Raw genomic sequence first — 21,072 nt, forward strand, 5'->3', positions numbered from 1 at the left:
CTCTGTGCCTTCCTCTCAGTTTTGTTGTGAACCTAAAACTAAATACTTTATCAAGGAAAAAAAAGGGTCCAAACTGAAAGCTGAAAACTTTTTTTTTTTTTTTAACTGAAGTATAGTTGATTTACAGTAGTATACTAGTTTCAGGCATACAACAGGCGATTCATTATTTTTACAGTTTTACTCCATTTAAAGTTATTGCACAATGTTGGCTATATTCCCTGTGCTGTACAATATACCCTGTAGCTATTTTTTTTTTTTTGTACATAGTAGTTTGTACTTCTTAATCCCCAAAGCTGCAAACCATCCTGAGTCACTGTTGTGATGAACTCTTGTCTTGATATCCACATCAACTTCTTTCTTTTCAGTTGGTAAACATCCTTTCCTTAACACTATCATTATTATTCCTAGTGATAATATTATCAGACTTGAACTCTGGTCTTTTGATTTCCCAAAGAACTTAATCAACCACCTAAGCTAACTGTACTACCACAAGTCTGGCATTGCAGAGGTGCCAGCAGCCTGTATAGGATTTATCCCCTGTCTGAAGAGGAACAAAATTGAAATGAGTCATTTAATGTATGTCAGTCCCCTACCTAGGAAAAAATTCTGTTCTAAGAGTATGTCTGTAAGTCCAAAAAAATTAGCCGAGGTACCCAACTAACACGGTAGGCTATATAGTACTGTGTAATAGGTTTATAATACTCTTCACACAAATAATACCTAAAAAACAAAAAATAAAGAGAACACTTCAAATCTTACAATACAGTACTTTGAGAAGTACAGTGGTATAGCGCCAACAGCTGGCATCCAGGGGCTGGCATCGAGTGAACAGGCAAGAAGAGTTACCGGCAGAGGAGGTGTGAGATGGTGGCGCTGAAGGATCATCACCAACAGGAGATGGAGGGCGAGCGGCAATGTCACTCATGCCTGACGCTGATGGCACAGGTTCTGGTTCCTCGCTGGATTCAACTCAATCTACTCGCTTGAAAAAACAATCCGGTGATGTCTGGGTGCGTGTGTGCTAAATCCCTTCAGTCGTGTCCGACTCTTTGCGACCCTATGGACTGTAGCCCACCAGTAGCAGCTGTTTTTTTCTTGTCACAGACATCATGGTGGCACTAGACTGCATTCTGAACGGCTGCTGCAGCGTTCGTGTACCATTCTACGTTCAGGCCTTGTGCCTCGAAAACTAACAGAGCCCCTCAAATAAAGAAAAACCCCTGGCATTTCCTGCATCGTTAATCTCTTTTGTTCTTCAGTCACTCCTTCCTCTTGCCCCTCTTTGTCCTTTCTCTGGGCCTCCAATTCCATCAGGTCTTCATTAGTAAGCTCCCCATGTTGCACAGCAAGGAGCTCCATGGAGTTGTCCTCTTGCAGATCTAGCTTCAGCTTCTTGCTGAGGGTCACTAAGTTGCTGAAGACGTTTTTGGACTTCTCATCCACCTTCTCAAATCCATGCAAACTGTGAGCAAACTGCAGGCAAAGGTTCTTCCAAACCCCATTCATGGTGATGGTCCTAACCTCATGTCAAGCAAAGTCAATATTTTTTGTGGCCTTGTAGATGTTATAGTCTTTCCAAAATTGTTGTGATGTTGTCCCTGATTCATCACTCGCCTTTACTGTCTGAAGACAAGTGTGACGTGAATAGTATTTCCTGAAAGTCACTATAGCTTCATCCAGCTATAGGTTGGATGAATGATGTAGTATTTTTTGGCAGATGTACTACTTAGACCATGGGATGAAAGTCATCCGTGGATAGGGGTACCCCAAACATTGTCAAGTGGCAAAAGAATGTTGAGTGGGATGTCCTTCTCCAGGCAATATTTCTCTACCTCCAGGATAAAGTGGTGGAAAAAAACCCATCCTGGAAAATGGCCTGTATAACACAGGCTTTGGAGTTAACAGGAAGAGACTGGTGCAGCTATGTTTTTCAGGCTCCTGTATTTTCTGGACGCAAACTAAGAGTGACTTCAGGTTCAGATTGTTGGAAGCACTGCCACCAAACAGCAGAGCCAGTCTATCCTTTGCTGCTTTATAGCCTGGCATCAAGTTTTCCTCCTTACTGATGTAACTTCAGTCTGGCATCCTCTTCCAATACAGTCCTGTCTCTCCCACATTAAAAACCTGCTCCGGTAAATACACACCTTCATCAACAATTTCTCAAAGCATTTCAGGAAATTCCCAGGTAGCTACTGTATAGGCACTCACCATCTTGCCACTTACTTTTACATTAAAAATGTTGACTATAGCCTTGAATGGATGAAACCAGCCATGGCTGGCTTTAAAAGATGCACCCTCTGATTCTTTGCCATGTTTCTTCTTCAGTTCAGTTCAGTTCAGTCGCTCAGTCATGTCTGACTCTTTGTGACCCCAAGGACTGCAGCATTCCAGGCTTCCCCCGTCCATCATCAACTCCTGCAGTTTACTCAAACTCATGTCCACAGAGTCAGTGATGCTATCCAACCATCTCATTCTCTGTCATCCCCTTCTCCTCCTGCCTCAACCTTTCCCAGCTTCAGGGTCTTTTCAAATGAGTCAGTTCTTTATATCAGGTGGCCAGTATTGAAGTTTCAGCTTAAGCATCAGTCCTTCCAATGAATATTCAGGACTGATTTCCTTTAGGATGGACTGGTTGGATCTCCTTGCAGTCCAAGGGACTCTCAAGAGTCTTCTCCAACACCACAGTTCAAAAGCATCCATTCTTCAGTGCTCAGCTTTCTTTACAGTCCAACTCTCACATCCATACATGACCACTGGAAAAATCATAGCCTTGATTAGACGGACCTTTGTTGGCAAAGTAATGTCTCTGCTTTTTAATATGCTGTCTAGGTTTGTCACAGCTTTTCTTTTAAGGAGGAAGCATCTTTTAATTTCATGGCTGCAGTCACCATCTGCAGTGATTTTGGAGACAACCCCCTCCACCCGCCACCAAAGTTTCTCCTTCAAGTCTTCATAAAGGCTTTTAGCTTCCTCTTGAATCAGCATTAAGCTGAGCGGGATTCAAAGCTGGTGCTGATCTTACATCTACACACTGAGAAGTTTTTCCATCTTCTCTATAACTTTTCCATGCTTCTTCTTCAATATTATTGTCAAGATAATTGGCATGGCAGATTTCACATGTTCCATGATCTTGTCTGTGTTCTTTATAATCATGCCAACTGTTGAATAATTCATGTTATAGGAACAAGCAATGTCTACCATCTTTTCACCTCACTCTACTCTCTCAATTATTCATCATTTCCATTGTTATCGCTTGACACCTCTTAGTGGTACCAGATACATCAGCGCTGCTTTTACACTTGTTTCTGAACACCTTGGGACTGAAATAAAGATACTAAACTACTGTACTCTATACCTGTGGTGTGTGTGCTCAGTTGCACAGTTGTGTCTGACTCTTTTTCGACGCCATGTATTGTAGCCTACCAGGGCTCCTCTGTCCATGGAATTTTCTAGGCAACAGTACAGGAGCAGGTTGCCATTTCCTTTACCAGGGGATCTTCCCAACCCAGGAATCAGACCTGCGTTTGAATCTGCATTGGCAGGTAGATTCTGTACCACTGCGCCATCTGGGAAGCCCACTCCATATAGTGCTGTACACAAAAGCACAGCTGCTGGTAGACGATGCACACACGTGACAATGCATGCCAGACATGTGAACTTACGTGACTGGACGTGCAAATGAATGCACTAAGTCCCTTCAGTCATGTCCGACTCTGTGCGACCCCATAGACGGCTGCCCACCAGGCTCCCCCGTCCCTGGGATTCTCCAGGCAAGAACACTGGAGTGGGTTGCCATTTCCTTCTCCAACACACGAAAGTGAAAAGCGAAAGTGAAGTCGCTCAGTCGTGCCCGACTCTTAGCGACCCCATGGACTGTGGCCCACCAGGCTCCTCCGTCCATGGGATTTTCCAGGCAAGAGTGCTGGAGTGGAGTGCCATTGCCTTCTCCGGCAAATGAATGTTAGCATCGTTAAAAGTTCACAACGTGAAAGCTTAAATGTAGGGAACTTACTGTAACGTATCCTACATTAACTCAAGAATGCCTGGTGTCAGTGTGGCGACAGCTCTCAAGAACCTTCTGCTTCTTGCTGTGCTTAGGCTCCCATATGCTAAGAAAACAAATATCATCAAAACAGCTCAAGAAACAGACCTGCTGGCTACTGCTATTGAGATGCAAAACCAAAATGAGAATTATCCACGGTAGGCAAAAACAGAACCAGATTAGGTACAATTAATGTGTAGGAGAACCAATACCTTTCTCACCAGTGGTTATATTTATTAACTTATTGGCTATTGTCATTGAATTATTTCACTAAGATTTAGTGTGTATATGAAACAATCTTTCTTTTTTCTCAAAATTGTATCCAAATATGATAACAGTTTAGATTGCTAATAACTTAATCGGATCATCTTTCTATATTATCTTAGATTAACCACACTTCTCCCACCCAAACAATATCACATGGTAACAGCTGACAGACAGAATGGCTCCCACATGTAACATAGGTGCCCATGACTTACAGCAGACTCATCTATCGCCCATAGCAACCACCATTTGCATGATTTTCCAGAAGTAAATATTTAACAACAAAAAAAACCACACTTGTTACCTTCCCTCTAACACTAATACCCTTTGCTAATTTCCAAGTACATTCAGCTGCCACATTCCTTTTATTAATGCTCCAGGCTCACAAACAATTCATCATTGAATGAAAGGTCTTGTTTGGCTTAAATCCATATGGCAGTTACAAAGCCATACACTGAAATGTATCTTCTTCAGTGCTACTAACATTTTTTTTCCCCAAGGAAAATCATTTTCCCCCCATTTTCACTAATACTTGCTTTCTAGTTCAGAGTTTATAGTTTCAGTATCACAAATTATGTGCTCAAGTTTTCCACATTTGGGGAAATTACAGAAATAAATAGAACTAGAGGCAATGGATTTGCAGTTTTGGAAAAACATAGCACTTCCTCTGCCAGGCAAATAGCTTTATACACCTCTAAGTTTACTCTATGGCATTTTACAAGTTCTGAGTTTATTTATTTTCATTTTAATATAAACTCTATTATTTTTCCAAGTATAAAGGTAATACATGCTTCTTGTAAAAAAGTTTGAAAATTTTAAAAGTAGAAAGAATTTTAACAGAGTCCCATCACAAGGACAATGTCAACTACAAATTGATACTTGCCATCTACTTCTACAATGATTAAATCATGAGCTGCTGTAGCTGCTGACCTTCAACACTGCCCCCCACAAAGAGTTCAGGGTGGAGAGCAGAAATGAGAGAAAAACTGGCAGGACAGGTCTTCAGGTTGATATTTTCAGGAGCTGATTTTACGATCCCAATTATTATATCTCTTCATATCTAGGAAAGCACCAAAATCCTACATGGTGATGACTGTTCCTCGTGACTAGCAAAAGCATCACAAGGCTAGGAGAAAACTTCTGGGAAAAATAGGTGCTTGATTGTATGTACTCCCCCTTCACCAAAATCACTCATATACTGATCGTTCACCACCATGCCCCCCCCCACCCCCGCCTCTTTGAAGCAGCTTCTCAGAGCTATCTGAGCTTCTATCTCCCAGGCTGCTGCCCTCATTTTGCCCCAAATAAAACTTAACTCACAAGTCTCATATTGTGCATTTTCTTAAGTTGATAACAATGATAAATATATTGATATGATTCCTCAATTTTCTTATGAATATTTTGCAGACTTGTGGTAAAATTATAAATGTATACATGTTGTTATACTGCTTAATATTAATGATGCTATTTTCCTTTGACTATTTTTGGATACAAGTGCAAGGAAAGGAATGGGAGGTCTCCATGGTTGGATTTTTCCCCTAAATAACTAAGTGTGGCTCACAGTGCAGGTTGCCTGTATGGGGTCTGATGTCCCTTTCACCCTATTAAGCTCTGATTTTGTTCAGGGAATTATTTTAAAGTACTAGTTTTTCCCTGACTCCCTTGCAACCACAGCTGGCCATGTGACATGATTCCGGTCAGTGATAAGTAAGTGAAAATCAATGGGTAGACCTTCTGGGAAGACTATTAAAGGGGCAGCCTCAACCAATGATTTTTTTTTTTTTCTTTTCCCTTCCAGGAATGTGGGCATGGTGTGGAAGGTAACTCAGGCATTTTGTAGACTGAGATGGTAACTCAGGCATTTTGCATCACCTGCTGAGATGGCTCAGCAGAAAGTCACAAGGAAGCCCCTAAGGCCTCCTGAAGCTTCCCAGGCAGCCCTGGCTGCAATCTACAGAACCCTACTGTGCTCCAGCAGTTGATGGGGAAAGAAGGAACTGTTTGGTTAAGCCACAGTAAATTGGACTGCTGTTACCCACAGTTATTGGTTAATTCACTAACAGAAATGCCCAGTATCACTGACTGAATAACTCTTCCCTCTGTCCACATTAAATAGTAATACAGCATAGGATCTGATTCTGGTTTATCTGTTCTTCACCTGTATAATTTTCAGGCAGTATAACATGAGTTCATTATTAGGGTTTTTACCTCATTGGGGCAGGAATCCCTTAGAAGAAATGGAGCAGTCATCACAGTCAACAAAAGGGTTCTAAATGCTGTACTTGGATGCAATCTCACAAATGACAGAATGATCTCTATTCATTTCCAAGGCAAACCATTCAATATCACGGTGATTCAAGTCTATGCCCCGACCAGTAATGCTGAAGAAGCTGAAGTTGAACAGTTCTATAAAGACCTACAAGACCTTCTAGAACTAACACTCAAAAAAGATGTTCTTTTCATTATAGGGGACTGTAATGCAAAAGTAGGAAGTCAAGAAACACCTGGAGTAACAGGCAAATTTGGCCTTGGCGTACAGAACAAAGCAGGGCAAAGCCTAATAGAGTTCTGCCAAGAAAATGCATTCGTCATAGAAAACACCCTCTTTCAACAACACAAGAGAAGACTCTACACAAAGACATCACCAGATGGTCGACACCGAAATCAGATTGATTATATTCTTTGCAGCCAAAGATGGAGAAGCTCTATACAGTCAGCAAAAACAAGACGAGGAGCTGACTGTGGCTCAGATCATGAACTCTTTATTGCCAAATTCAGACTCAAATTGAAGAAAGTAGGGAAAACCACTGGACCATTCAGGTATGACCTAAGTCAAATCCCTTGTAACTATACAGTGGAAGTGAGAAATAGATTTAAGGGACTAGATCTGATAGACAGACTGTCTGATGAACTATGGATAGAGGTTCATGACATTGTACAGGAGACAGGGATCAAGACCATCCCCATGGAAAAGAAATGCAAAAAAGAAAAATGGCTGTCTGAGGAGGCCTTACAAATAGCTGTGAAAAGAAGGGAAGCGAAAAGCAAAGGAGAAAAGGAAAGATATAACCATTTGAATGCAGAATTCCAAAGAATAGCAATGAGAGATAAGAAAGCCTTAATCAGCAATCAATGCAAAGAAATAGAGGAAAACAACAGAATGGGAAAGACTAGAGATCTCTTCAAGAAAATGAGAGATACCAAGGGAACATTTCATGCAAAGATGGGCTCGATAAAGGACAGAAATGTTATGGACCTAACAGAAGCAGACGATATTAAGAAGAGGTGGCAAGAATACACAGAAGAACTGTACAAAAAAGATCTTCACGACCCAGATAATCATGATGATGTGATCACTCACCTAGAGCCAGACATCCTGGAATGTGAAGTCAAGTGGGCCTTAGAAAGCATCACTACAAACAAAGCTAGTGGAGGTGATGGAATTCCAGTTGAGCCATTTCAAATCCTGAAAGGTGATGCTGTGAAAGTGCTGCACTCAATTTGCCAGCAAATGTGGAAAACTCAGTAGTGGCCACAGGACTGGAAAAGGTCAGTTTTCATTCCAATCCCAAAGAAAGGCAATGCCAAAGAATGCTCTAACTACTGCACAATTGCGCTCATCTCACACGCTAGTAAAGTAATGCTCAAAATTCTCCAAGCCAGGCTTCAGCATTACGTGAACCATGAACTTCCAGATGTTTAAGCTGGTTTTAGAAAAGGCAGAGGAACCAGAGATCAAATTGCTAACATCCGCTGGATCATGGAAAAAGCAAGAGAGTTCCAGAAAAACATCTATTTCTGCTTTATTGACTATGCCAAAGCCTTTGACTGTGTGGATCACAATAAACTGTGGAAAATTCTGAAAGAGATGGGAATACCAGACCTCCTGACCTGCCTCTTGAGGAACCTGTATGCAGGTCAGGAAGCAACAGTTAGAACTGGACATGGAACAACAGACTGGTTCCAAATAGGAAAAGGAGTAAGTCAAGGCTGTATATTGTCACCCTGCTTATTTAACTTATTGCAGAGTACATCATGAGAAATGCTGGGCTGGAAGAAGCACAGGCTGGAATCAAGACTGCTGGGAGAAATATCAATAACCTCAGATATGCAGATGACACCACCCTTATGACAGAAAGTGAAGAAGAACTAAAGAGCCTCTTGATGAAGCTGAAAGAGGACAGTGAAAAGGTTGGCTTAAAGCTCAACATTCAGAAAACTAAGATCATGGCATCTGGTCCCATCATTTCATGGCAAATAGATGGGGAAACAGTGGAAACAGTGGCTGACTTTGTTTTTCTTGGGCTCCACAATCACTGCAGATGTTGACTACAGCCATGAAATTAAAAGATGCTTACTCCTTGGAAGGAAAGTTATGACCAACCTAGACAGCATATTGAAAAGCAGAGACATTACTTTGTCCACAAAGGTCCATCTAGTCAAGACTATGGTTTTTCCAGTGGTCATGTATGGATGTGAGAGTTGGACTATAAAGAAAGCTGAGCACTGAAGAATTGATGCTTTTGAATTGTGGTATTGGAGAAGACTCTTGAGAGTCCCTTGGACTGCAAGGAGATCCAACCAGTCCATCCTAAAGGAGATCAGTCCTGAATATTCATTGGAAGGACTGATGCTGAAGCTGAAACTCCAATACTTTGGCCACCTCATGCGAAGAGCTGACTCACTGGAAAAGGCCCTGATGCTGGAAAAGATTGAGGGCAGGAGGAGAAGGGGACAACAGAGGGTGAGATGGTTGGATGGCATCACCAACTCAATGGACATGGGTTTGGGTGGAGTGGACTCCGGGAGTCGGTGATGGACTGGGAGGCCTGGCATACTGCGATTCATGGGGTCACATAGAGTCGGACACGACTGAGCGACTGAACTGAACTGAGCTCATTTCAGTATAGAGTGTCAGCCGTTCTCCTTCATTTCCCTATTTTCCAAACATTACTTTCTTCTTCTTGGTTGTTTGTCTTTTCAGATAAACTCCAGAATAATTTTTTTTTTTAAGTCTCTCATGTTTTGCTTGAAATTTCATTGAACTTCTACATCAATATGGGAAGAACTGACCTCTTGAAAGTGGTCACACTTCTCATTCATAATAGTTTCATTTACCTTCATCATCTTTTATTTCTCACTCCACACTAAACTACTATCTTCACAAATCTCTGAATGTTTCCTGAGTTAACGTTTTATTTAACCTTTTTATTTCACCTTTTATTTTTGCTATCATAAAAGAGATCAATGTCACCATTATATCTTCTACCTGGGAGATTCCTGGGGCTTGCCTTTTAGATTCAGTTAGATAAGTACTCGAAGATAATAGGTCATCAGCCAGCCTGAAGAGCCTCTGTCTGACCTCTGGTTCGTAATCACTAGCTTTGATTTTGTAAAACATCTTCAACTGCCCTAGAACTTGATCTGAAGACACAAGGTCCAGTGTCATTGGATAAACTGCTGTGGATACCCAGGTTGTAACTGCTGTGGAAGTTTCAGAGCAGGGAGATAATATGCTACCCGTGACCCTCGTCACCTGGTCCACCTAGTCACCTCGTCCAGATGGTCGCTCTAGCTACCCGATGGAGCCTCTTCCCTTCACTCACCGAGATTTCATTCTAAAGCTCTTCCCCACGTGCTCTCCCTCTAGGAGGGCTCAGCACTTCTCCTGCCTCGGCAGCACTTGTCAGTGTGTGGTTTGCTCAGAACTCTGGCCTTGGCACACGCCAGCAAAATTAGGACATCACTGACGGTCATGGGGGCAAAGACACTGGTGTGAGGGAACTGAAGTGAGCTGTGACAGAAAATTATTGGCTGATACGGGCTCTATCCATAAAACCACTACAGCTGCAAACTATGCCTTTTTTTTTGCACGTACAGACATTATTATAATAGCTGTATAGTTGAGGAGTTGTGTTTTACAGATGTCTCCTGAGGTGTTTCATGGGCATGTTATATTTTCCAACTAAATGGCTAGTGAAGATAAGAATACAGTTTAAATTCTTTACAACGCCTGAAAAGAGCTCACTGAAATTCTTGCAATGTAGTGAATGCTTCGTATATATGACATTGACACTCTCAAAAGGTTGTAATTCTTTAGTAGAGCTGTAAGACTCAGAGGTGTTTCCAAATCTATGTATTCATCTGCAGGACAGAATAAAGTGACCTGGCAAGCCTAAATTATTCAGAATTCTTTTAGGTAACTTATGGTTTTACTTTATATGCTCAAAATTCAGAAGAGATTTTAAAAAACATAATGTAGTATCAGAATAAATCAAACAATCAGACAACAATTATGACAAGTACCTGGACAGTAAATTTAAAAAAAAATCCATATCAACACATAATTTTAAAAGTGCATTTTACCTCTTAATCTCAGGAAAAGAAATTATATGCATTTGTTTATATACAAATTACAAGGAAAATGGAATAGACTGTGGTGACAATGTTTTACATGTCAATAATTAATTTCATGGGACTAAATCCCCCCAAATCTACATTCCTAATGTATGAATGAAAATACTGCAGCCATTTCTCCCATAGTCCTACAAATCACATATTAAGCAATTGATGGTGAAAGCACCTCTCTTATGAACTGAATGTTTGTGCCTCCTCCCCCGAAATACATATGTTGAATTGTAGAGTCCAGAACAGTGACAGATGAGCGTCTATTGTTTAAGCCTCCCAGGCTATGGTATTTTGTTATGGTAGCCAAGGTGACTAAGACAACCTTCTATCTAAGACATTTCTGATATTGAGAACCATCTCTTCCAACTGGACATTCGAGTAGGGGAGAGCAGCTTCCCACTTGTTGTTACTCTAGCAGGACAGGCTTCCTCACTTTTCAGGCTAGAAAGTTTCTCTATTGCTCTACAGTGGTCATTGGCCATGTTCCATTTTTCCGGGAACACAGTCCCTGGCCAACCCATGAAGGACACAGTGTACAACTGACCGTCACTGGTCACTTGTTCAGATAATCCCGCAGGATGGAAGCTCTAGTTTCTCAAGAGGTCGGCTCCCACATGTGTCAGTAATGGATTCAGTGAAAGAGAAGGGTGGAGTTAGTTTTAACTTTGAGATCTATGTGTACAGGTCTAGGAATCTCAAATGCTAAATGGGGCCAGAAAATGACACAAAAGAAAAGTGTGATGCAGTAGGCAGGTGTAGGAACTGAAGGCAGCCTGCTTCACCTAAAGGCACTGACTTTACAAATTTTAAACATAAAATGTGTAGACCAAACAAAGCATATTTGGTACTGAGGCAAGGAGTGTCCACAGCATAAGTGAAAGGACCGGCTTTCAAAAGGACAAAAAGTTTCCTGAGACTAGAGGAATGTAAGTGATGGGGCGGGGAAAGGGTGGAAGGCAGCAAGTTAAGGGAATTTGTCTTTGAGGAAATGATCCGTTTACAAGTCTGTTCTACTAGATTCGAGCCCTCTGAGGTCAGGAGCAGGTGCTCTCAGCCCCTCCACAGAGCGTCTGACATGCAACAGACAGAACTGCACTGGACTCAAAGCTTTGGCTCACAGAAGAGCCTCCTGGGGCCTGAAGATGCCCAGAAGTCACAGTCTTCCCAGAGCTCAGATGGAGAACCAGGATAAGCCTGGGTTGTCCAGGCAAGAAGAGCACCATCACCCCCAGCTGTAAGGTCCGACTGACTGAGGCTGATATCCTATCTCTTGCCAGAACATGGAGTCTTGGGGAAATATCACACAATCTCTGCGACCCTTAGTTTAGTCATCCACAAAACACGGATTATGATGTAATAGGGGAGCACATTTTGTATTCTATTACAAATTAATCACTAAAGGGATGCTGCCTCTAAGCTTAGATGGTAATCGTCCATCTCTGGGAACACTGCTTCCCAGGTAATAAACATTAAGCTACAATACCTTTGTTTAGCTCACAGGAAACATCCTGACCAGGCTTGTCTGTGAAAGACTGCAGGGAGGAAGAAATTAACACATTCCCTCTGGAGGCGGATGGGAACCAGGAAGTGTTTGACTTTACTCTCTCCCCTTTTAGAATAAAAGGAGCCTGAATTCAAACTCAGGCAGGATGGTTCTTTGGAGCGGGGAGGAGCCTGCCATTTTCTTGGTTTGCTGGCTTTCCAAATAGCATCGTATTCCCTGCCCCCACAACTAGTCTCTCGATTATTGGTGAACAGCACAAGCTTAGACCCTGTAAACAGTGATACTTCCTTTAATGAGAGGTTTTCCTGGTATCTCAAAGAGAAACTTTCCCTATGTGGATGAGTGAAGAGGTTAAGGTGACGGCCTGCATTAGAAGCATCTGGGATGCTGGTTCAAACATAATTGAACCTTCTGGAGGCAGAGGCCAGGAATCTGCATCTTTACCAGTCATTGCACGTGATCCTTTCACACAGTTAAATTCCAAGCTGCTGGATTATGACACTTTTCCGGTTTTGCCCCTCTTGACTCCTATTGCCATGTGAATGGTCCTAATAACTTCCCACAATGCTCCAGACTCTCTCTGACCTCCATCCATCTCATTCCTGTCCTGTACACTACTGAGTGATATTTCTTCCTGAAAGGTAGTTCCAGTCATGCTATGCCCTGGATTAAAAATCTTCAAGGGCTGCACCTTGTCTGCCGAATCAGGAAATGGCAACCCACTCCAGTGTTCTTGCCTGGAGAATCCCAGGGATGGGGGAGCCTGGTGGGCTGCCGTCTATGGGGTCGCACAGAGTCAGACATGACTGAAGTGACTTAGCAGCAGCAGCAGCAGCAGCAGTCTTAAAGTGCTCACCTGTTCCTTCACTGGGTTCCTGCTGAACAGGTCTATTAACTGTTCCAGGACAAGATCTCTGCTTTGCAAATTCCCCGCCTCTGTTTCCATGTGGATGCCGCACTCCATGGCCCAAAGTCCTAGCCTCTCCCTCAAGCTCTATTTCATGTACCATCTTCTCCTCGAGTCTTTCTCTGATTGCTTGACCTGGTGTGATTTCTTCCTCCTCTAAGCCTTTGCCATTCTTGGTGCCTCTCTTAGGATTTTCATATTCCACCTGATGCTATTTTGTACTATTTTTATCCACTGTGCTATGAGTTCCAGGAAGGCCAAGCCTATGTTGGTAAATTCAGTGCCTAGCAGAGTGTGTGGAACCAAGTTGGATCTCAATAACTGTTTGCTAAATCCATGAGTGATTCCACATGACTAGGCGGTAAGCCAGGAAGGCAGATACTTTTTGTAACTTCTGTGGCACTTAGCAGAGTTTTATATCCAGTAGGTATTAGAAATGTTGTGAATTTAAATTTAACATCTGTCAGGGTTTTTTTTTCCTTTGATGACAAATTATTTAAAAAACACAATATAGCCAAGACTTCAATACTAAATGACAGAATTTACTGACTTTTTTTTTTTTTTAACAGTAATAACCATGACTGTCTTTGGAACCTTAAATGGAATACGCATCCGTATTTAGGAGTACTAAAATTACACTAAAGTAAGGTGACTATTTTCCCTATGGTTAAGACCAGCAGTTATACTGTTTTACTTCATGAGACATACTTAGACTCTAACTATATTCCCTTTATAGCATATGACATAAGGAGCTCTCAAAAGAAGAAGTTCTATTTTCATTTAAATTACTAAATGCAGAATAGCTCTACTACACATCTGTGAATAAGCATATATATGTCTATAAGTAAAAATATAGCCACTTGCTGTTTTAAATTAAAATTACATTCTGTGATAATTGTGGATTTACAAGCAGCTGTAAGAAATAATGCAGAGAGGTCCCATGTACCCATTACCCAGTTTTTTGCAATGGTAACATCTTATAAAATGATATTAAAGTATCACAACCAGGACCTTGAAATGGATACAATCCACTGATTTAATTCAGATGTTCCAGTTTTGCTTTTGCTCACCTATGCATATATGCTTTAGTTCTACCCATTTTGATAGTTTGTATATCCTCCACCACAGTCAAGACACAGGAGGGTCCATCACCACAAGGACCCATCACTGGACGCATATAACCGTTCCCCCTTCCCACCTGAACTCCTGTCAGCCACTGATCTGTTACTTACTTCTACAACTCTGCCAATTAATGAACATTACATAAAGGAAATCGCAAAGCATATTATCTTTTGGGATTGGCTCTTTTTCACTCAGCACAATTCCCTGGAGATTAATCCAAGTTGTTAAGTGTATCAACAGCTCATTCTTTTCTGTTATTGTCATTTTATTAAACTGAAGATCCATAGTTTACATCAGGGCTCGCTCTCTGTGTTGCAACTTCTGTGAGTTTGGACAAATGCGTGAAGCTATGTACCTACCGTTACAGTATCCAATCTGATAGTTTCACGGTCCCCCAAATCATCTGTCTTCACTTACTCATCCTTCTACCCTTGGCAGCCCTGCTCAGCCTCTCGGAAACACTGATATTTCTACTGTATCGATAGTTCTGCCTTTTCCAGAATGTCGTACAGTTGGAATCATCGGGTGTGTAGACTGTTTATGCTGGCTTTTGCACTTAGCACTATACATTTAATGTTCCTCCATGTCGTTCCACGGTTTAATAGATCACTTATTTTTATTGCCAAATGACATTCCACTACATGGATGTACCACTGTTTTTCTATTTGCCTATTGAGAAATATCTTGGTTACTTTTGGTTTTTAGTAATTATGAATGAGGCTGCTATATCCATATGTGGGTAGGTTTTCATGCTGTCATAAAATGTCATCTCATTTAGTTAAATACCTAGGCGTGTGATTGCTGGATCACATGGTAAGACTTGTGCTTAATTCTGTAAGAAATTAGAAACTGTCTTCCAGAGTGGCCATACTACTTTGCTTTCCCACCAGCAATGAATGAGAGTTCCAGCTGCATTACGTTCTTGTCAGCACTTGATATTGCTAGTTTAACAGTTTTAAAAGGTGTGTAGTGGTAGCTTGTGTTTTAACTAACAACTCTTCAATGACAGATAATGTTCACCATCTTTTCATATACTTACTTACCATCTATATATCTTCTTTGGTGTGATGTCCCTTCAGATTTCTTCCTCACTTCTTAACTGAATTGTTTGCTTACTGTTTCATTTTCAGAGTTCTTCGAATGCTTTGGATACAAGTCCTTTATCAGATATATGTTTGGTAAATAACTTCTCTGAGTCTCTGGTTTGTCTTTTTAAACTACTGACAGTGCCTTTCAGACGGCCGATGTTTTTAATTTTAATGAATTCAATTTACCTGTTTTATTCTTTCACAGGTCATACCTTTAGTCTTCTATCTAAAAACTCATTGCCAAATGACTAGAGCAATAATTGCAAAAAGTGATTGACTTTAGCCTGGTGCCCTGACAGTATATATACAAAGTCCACAGGAAGTCAACAGGCTTGTAAATGCTTCTGCAAGAGCAGAGAGGCGGAACCCATTAGAATATAAGACGGAAAAGAAACAGAAAAGGCAAAGGACATGTGAGAAGAGCTAGGGCGGGTGTCCATCAGGTGAACTGGGAGGAAGCTGGGCTGCTCAGTGGTAAGGAATCCATTACTGATGCTATTATTGTGCCATATCAAAATCACCTTGAACTCTGTGTCACATGGTTAACCCAAGTATAAGAATATGGAAGGGATCAAAAGTGTGTATTGTCATTGTCCCTCAAACGGATGACTTCAGGAGAGAACCAAGGTCAACAGACATCTTCCCTAGTATTTCTGAATGATATTCAGAGTGTTTGGAACATTCCTGCTCACAACAAATACAGCCAGTCAACCAGACAGACAGGGTTTCAGAGTTAAAGCCTGTTCTGGTTCAAGAGTGTGAAACCAGATTAACAGTGCATCCACCCTCTTAATCCAATCCAGGTACAACAAAAGTCACATCCCATTATAAAGAACTGCTTTATCATCTTAGTAAAAGGTAAAACCTTGAAAATCCCCAGAAAACTAGCAGACTCAATACCAGTCAAATCCCATTATCCCCACACCAAAAGACTACACAGCTCTGAGCTGTTCTGGGATTTTATACTATTGAATACATCTGAAGTACACAGGATAGTCTTGGGATATGGGAATCTCCTTTCTTAAACAGAATCTTCTCATTTTTATTTTAATGAGATTTGTTGTCATGTAATTATAGTCTGAAACATAAGAAACTTTCAGACCACTTTTGTGTGGGGGGGGCGGGGGTAGGGAGGTAGGGTGGGGTGTGGGGGAGTTCATTAAAAACATCTGTTTTGTAACTGAGGGCATTTCTGACATGAGTCAGTGAACTCCTTCTCCAGCAAGAAGACAAAGCTACTAAAGGAACTGCAGTTTCAGACAGGAAGCTGGCACCAGCTATAGAGACAACCCCACCAACACTGAGAACCAGGGCTAGGTGCCAGGCATGCTGGGAAAAGCAGTCACAGGGGAGTTAAGCCTTCCCCTTGCTCTCAAGAGGCCTGAGGGTATTCTCTAGCAGGACAACAGAAAATACCTAGAGCACTTCTTATTCTTCTGTGATGGGGAGAAGAACCACCAAATAAATTCTATCGTATGAGATCACTAATCTGTGAACTTTAGACACCGGAGGTTGGATGGTTGCTAAATATTTTAGAATTCAATGCCCACATTTTACAAAGAGAAATCCAGGAAAGTGAAAAAAAGAAAAAAAAAAAGGTTTAAGATTGCAAGGTGTGGGACTAGAACCCAAATTTCCTGCCTTCTAATCAAGTGCTCTTCCCTCTAGATCACATCGCCTCTCTTAGAGCTCAAAGGGCTTTTCTCACTCCTTGGTCTTCCATAGTTAGACGGCACCTAATTACTCAGTTAGACCCAGACTCAGAGACCTCATGCTGTCTTCCCTACACATTCTCATCTTCCAAGAGTCTCCTTCATTGTTTCAGCTTAACAGACAATTGTTAAAACTTTGAAGGAGTTCAGCCTAGGTGGGAAAGAGACTACCAGCGCAAGGAAGGCACCCTCCCTACCTCTGTGGAACGCACTGTAAACATGCATATCTGGTACGGCGTTCTCAGACACCAAGTTATACCTGTGACACGCATCACAGCCACCCGTGCAAGCTTTCTAATGGAAATCTCCCTTTTAGGTCAATGACGCCTTAATTCTCTAGGTCCTGCGGTAAAACCTTGAAGCTATTTTTGCTATTCTGGCATGAGAGTGAGAGTACCTGGTTTTTAATCCTTATTCTACCACTAATTGAGTAGTTCTGAAACCCTGGGAAAGTCCTAGCTTCCTGAGCTTCCTCTCTTCAACTAGCAAAACGAATAGAGCCGTAACTTCTGGGATTCACCTTCTCTGCAGAACCAGCCAAACCCAAGGTAGGAGACAGAATCTGCCTGTCTTCTCTCTTCTTCTCTCTCTCTCCCTTCCTTCCTTTCCTTCTTTCCTCCTATTTATTTATTGTATATCTCTCAGATTTCTCTCTCCTCCATGTTCATCACAGTCAAGCCCTTCATTTCTGGATTTATTACTAAACATGCTTCAAGCTCTTCAGTGTAGATATGGCTTGTTAAAAGCAATTTTGCATGCTTGCCCAGTCACTTCAGTCGTGTCCAACTCTTTGCGACCCCATGGACTGTAGTCCGCCAGGCTCCTCCGTCCATGGGATTCTCCAGGCAAGAATACTGGAGTGGGTTGCCATGCCCTCCTCCAGGGGATCTTCCCCACCCGGGGACTGAACCCACATCTCCTGTATTGGCAGGCGGCTTTTTTACCACTAGCATCACCTGGAATGCAAGAGTTATCCTAGAGGAATATAGATTAGACTGGAGGCGGAGAAGGCAATGGCACCCCACTCCATTACTTTTGCCTGGAAAATCCCATGGATGGAGGAGCCTGGTGGGCTGCAGTCCATGAGGTCGCTAGAGTCAGACACGACCGAGTGACTTCACTTTCACTTTTCACTTTCATGCATTGGAGAAGGAAATGGCAACCCACTCTAGTGTTCTTGGCCGGAGAATCCCAGGGACGGCGAAGACTGGTGGGCTGCCGTCTATGGGGTCTCACAGAGTCGGACACGACTGAAGCGACTTAGCAGCAGCAGCAGCAGGAGGCTAGCAAACTAATTAAGAAGCCTATTAGAATAAAGATTAATCTCATACCAAAAGCCTGTCATTTAAGTCCCCCAAAGGCTGGCTTCAGTTGGCCTTCCTTCACTTCACATGACTTCAACACATAGCCTTTCTGTCTTAAACGCTATTGTTTCTATCCTTTCTGTGAGGAAAGTGTTTCCTTTTTGTAAACTTAATTCCAATGATTTCTTTAAGAGCAATTTCTTCCATGGAGTCAGTAGTCTTTCCTTTCTCTTAATTTTTATACAAATATTAAGAGTACCAACAGTAATCCCCTTTCCTAATTCCCTCTAGTAAATACTGTTAGCATGAAAAAGATGAGATGTAAAAACTATTAATCAACGTTTACAGAAGAACATATATGTTTTACATATATTCTTTATATATACATATTTTATTATCTCTTCTTGTTTCCTTTGCAAATTAAAATAAGCAAATGACTGTTGACCTTTTTGGTAGAGGATTAACATATAGTTTAAACTATCTTAGAGTAGTTAATAAGAAAAATATCACAATACATTTTCTTGGCTCTACCAAGATTCTAAAGATGTCTGGACAAAAGTATACGAATATTACTAAATATATGTATAACGTAGGCAAATATTCAAGCAAACAGTGAGGAATATTACATATACACTTATGGAGTAACTTATTCCATGATGAGATAAGCTCTGAAGACTCTATTTCTATTTCAGTTATGAAACAATCAATGCCGATCTGACCAAAAGCATGCCAATGTTAGTCAATAACTGTCGAGAAGCATTTGGGGAAAACAAAGTTTTATTTTCTCTCTTCTCTGGTGATTCCGATGGTAAAGACTCTGCCTGCAGTGCAGGAGACTGGCGTTTGATCCCTAAGATGGGAAGATCCCCTGGAGAAGGGAACTGGCAACCCACTCCAGTATTCTTGCCTGGAGAATTCCCTGGACAGAGGAGCCTGGTAGACTACAGTCCACGGGGTCGCCAAGAGTCAGACATGACTGAGTGACTAATGCTAACTAAAGTTTTACTTTCTCTCTTTCAAATTCTTTTATTGCTAATTTGAATACCTTCCTCAGAGAAAAGCCACAACTGGAGGAATAAAATGGTCTCACTTCACGCGGCAGGAGTAAAGCGGTGTTGTCACAGCCCATCAGTCCTCTCGGCACCCACTCTCTGAGAACACTCGCTGCGTCTGCTTGTACCAGCTCCAAGAGAGACTGTTTCAAGAATGGAGTTTCAAGCAATTTTAGGTCCCATCACTACTGTCTATTTGTCATAACTGGAAAAAATATCCACTACACTACAAAAAGATTCTGTTATCCAGTATTTGTTAATTATGATTGAGACCAGAAACATACAAAGTTTCAAAGAAAACAATTGAAGGGAACATCTGAAAGTCATTTTCCCCTACTCTTTGTTGTTCTGCTACTCACGGCAAATCTTCCAAACTGGAGGCTTCATGTCTTGGATCCAATAGATCATAACCACATTCATTGTAGATTTCCAAATAGGAAATGTGCGTTGTATACATTTTGCTGCTGTCCTGATTGGGAAAGAGAAAGATGTTATTAAATGGCTATAAATCATGATTCAGCTTAGAGAGAGATGAACACATTTATCTTTAGTTTCCTTACAGTTTCTCTCCTTCACTCTCTCACTTGGCATGGTTTTCATTTTCAGTTCGTGACACTTTCAAGTTGCCAGTTACCATATGCATGAAGCTTTTTTTTTTAAGATGGCCAACATCCATGATTACAAGCAACTTCAGTCTGTTATTTTTTATTGTTTCCACGTTATATGTAAAAAGTCAATATACACTTGAAATGGGCCAACTTGGCTGCAGAACTGTATAAAACACTATTTTTTACTTTCAGACAGGAAAAAAAAAACAAAACCCAGAACACAGAATTGTTATTTCAGTTTAAAAACTTCAGTAGCCAAAGAATTTCCATCTTCAATCATAATTCCTTTTTAACTTTTCTAATATTCAAATTTCCAATGACAGATAACAGACAGTAAATAGATGTGGAAAGTGAATTCCAGGGGATAACAGTAAGATGGACATTAACAGTTCATTACTTACACCTTGTATGCTCAATTGCTCAGTCGTGTCTGACTCTTTGCGGCCCCATGGACTGTAGCCCATCAGGCTTCTCTGTTCACGGGATGTTCCAGGCAAGAATACTGGAGTGGGTTGCCGTTTTCTACTCCACTTATACCCTACCTGTTGGGTTAATTTTCCTTGCCCAAGTGGCAAATTAGAGATATCCAGCTATTGATTAGAGAAAGGGCTTTTCTGTGCGTCATTGCTGAGATGCAATAATACAGGCATCAATATAATTAAGATAAAAGTCAAGGTGACTGGTCCTCGTCTCAGTTCTGTCAATAGACAGAAAGAACTCACTCCCTCTGAGATGGAATAAAACAGGGGATTTTTTTTTTTCAGGTCTCAAGAAAAATCCAAGCTCTGTTTTTCAATACAAAGTATCAATAAGAGCACCTCTTCTTGTTTCCCCCAAGACAGAAATGCTTCCATTTCTGCAAATATTAAGAGTCCTGCTACTCATAAGCAGAGAATATATTTGTGTCTTCTGGCAAGAAGGTCGGCAGATTGTCAGAGTGGATATTCATAGATAGGATTCTCTTCTATATGCAAGAAAACCCATTTGACAGGTGTTATTCAAAGAAAGAGAAGATGGGAAAAGAATCGTGGCCTGCAAATCCAAATCTGGAATCCTGGTCC

At 41.3% G+C, this 21,072-nt stretch overlaps 1 protein-coding gene across 4 annotated transcripts in view; it reads right to left on the reverse strand.

Moving 5' to 3' along the window:
- KIF6 (kinesin family member 6) overlaps window positions 1–21,072 on the reverse strand; it is a 428,173-nt gene that overhangs the window by 300,349 nt on the left and 106,752 nt on the right. For all 4 annotated transcript variants that reach the window (XM_060403167.1, XM_042236762.2, XM_012100599.5 and 1 more), the window contains exon 5: window positions 19,763–19,872. In XM_060403167.1, coding sequence (XP_060259150.1) covers window positions 19,763–19,872 — 110 coding nt within the window. The remainder of the gene's footprint in view (window positions 1–19,762; window positions 19,873–21,072) is intronic.

The sequence above is a fragment of the Ovis aries genome, chromosome 20 (assembly GCF_016772045.2).
Source record: "Ovis aries strain OAR_USU_Benz2616 breed Rambouillet chromosome 20, ARS-UI_Ramb_v3.0, whole genome shotgun sequence".
In the NCBI taxonomy this organism is placed as follows: domain Eukaryota; kingdom Metazoa; phylum Chordata; class Mammalia; order Artiodactyla; family Bovidae; genus Ovis; species Ovis aries.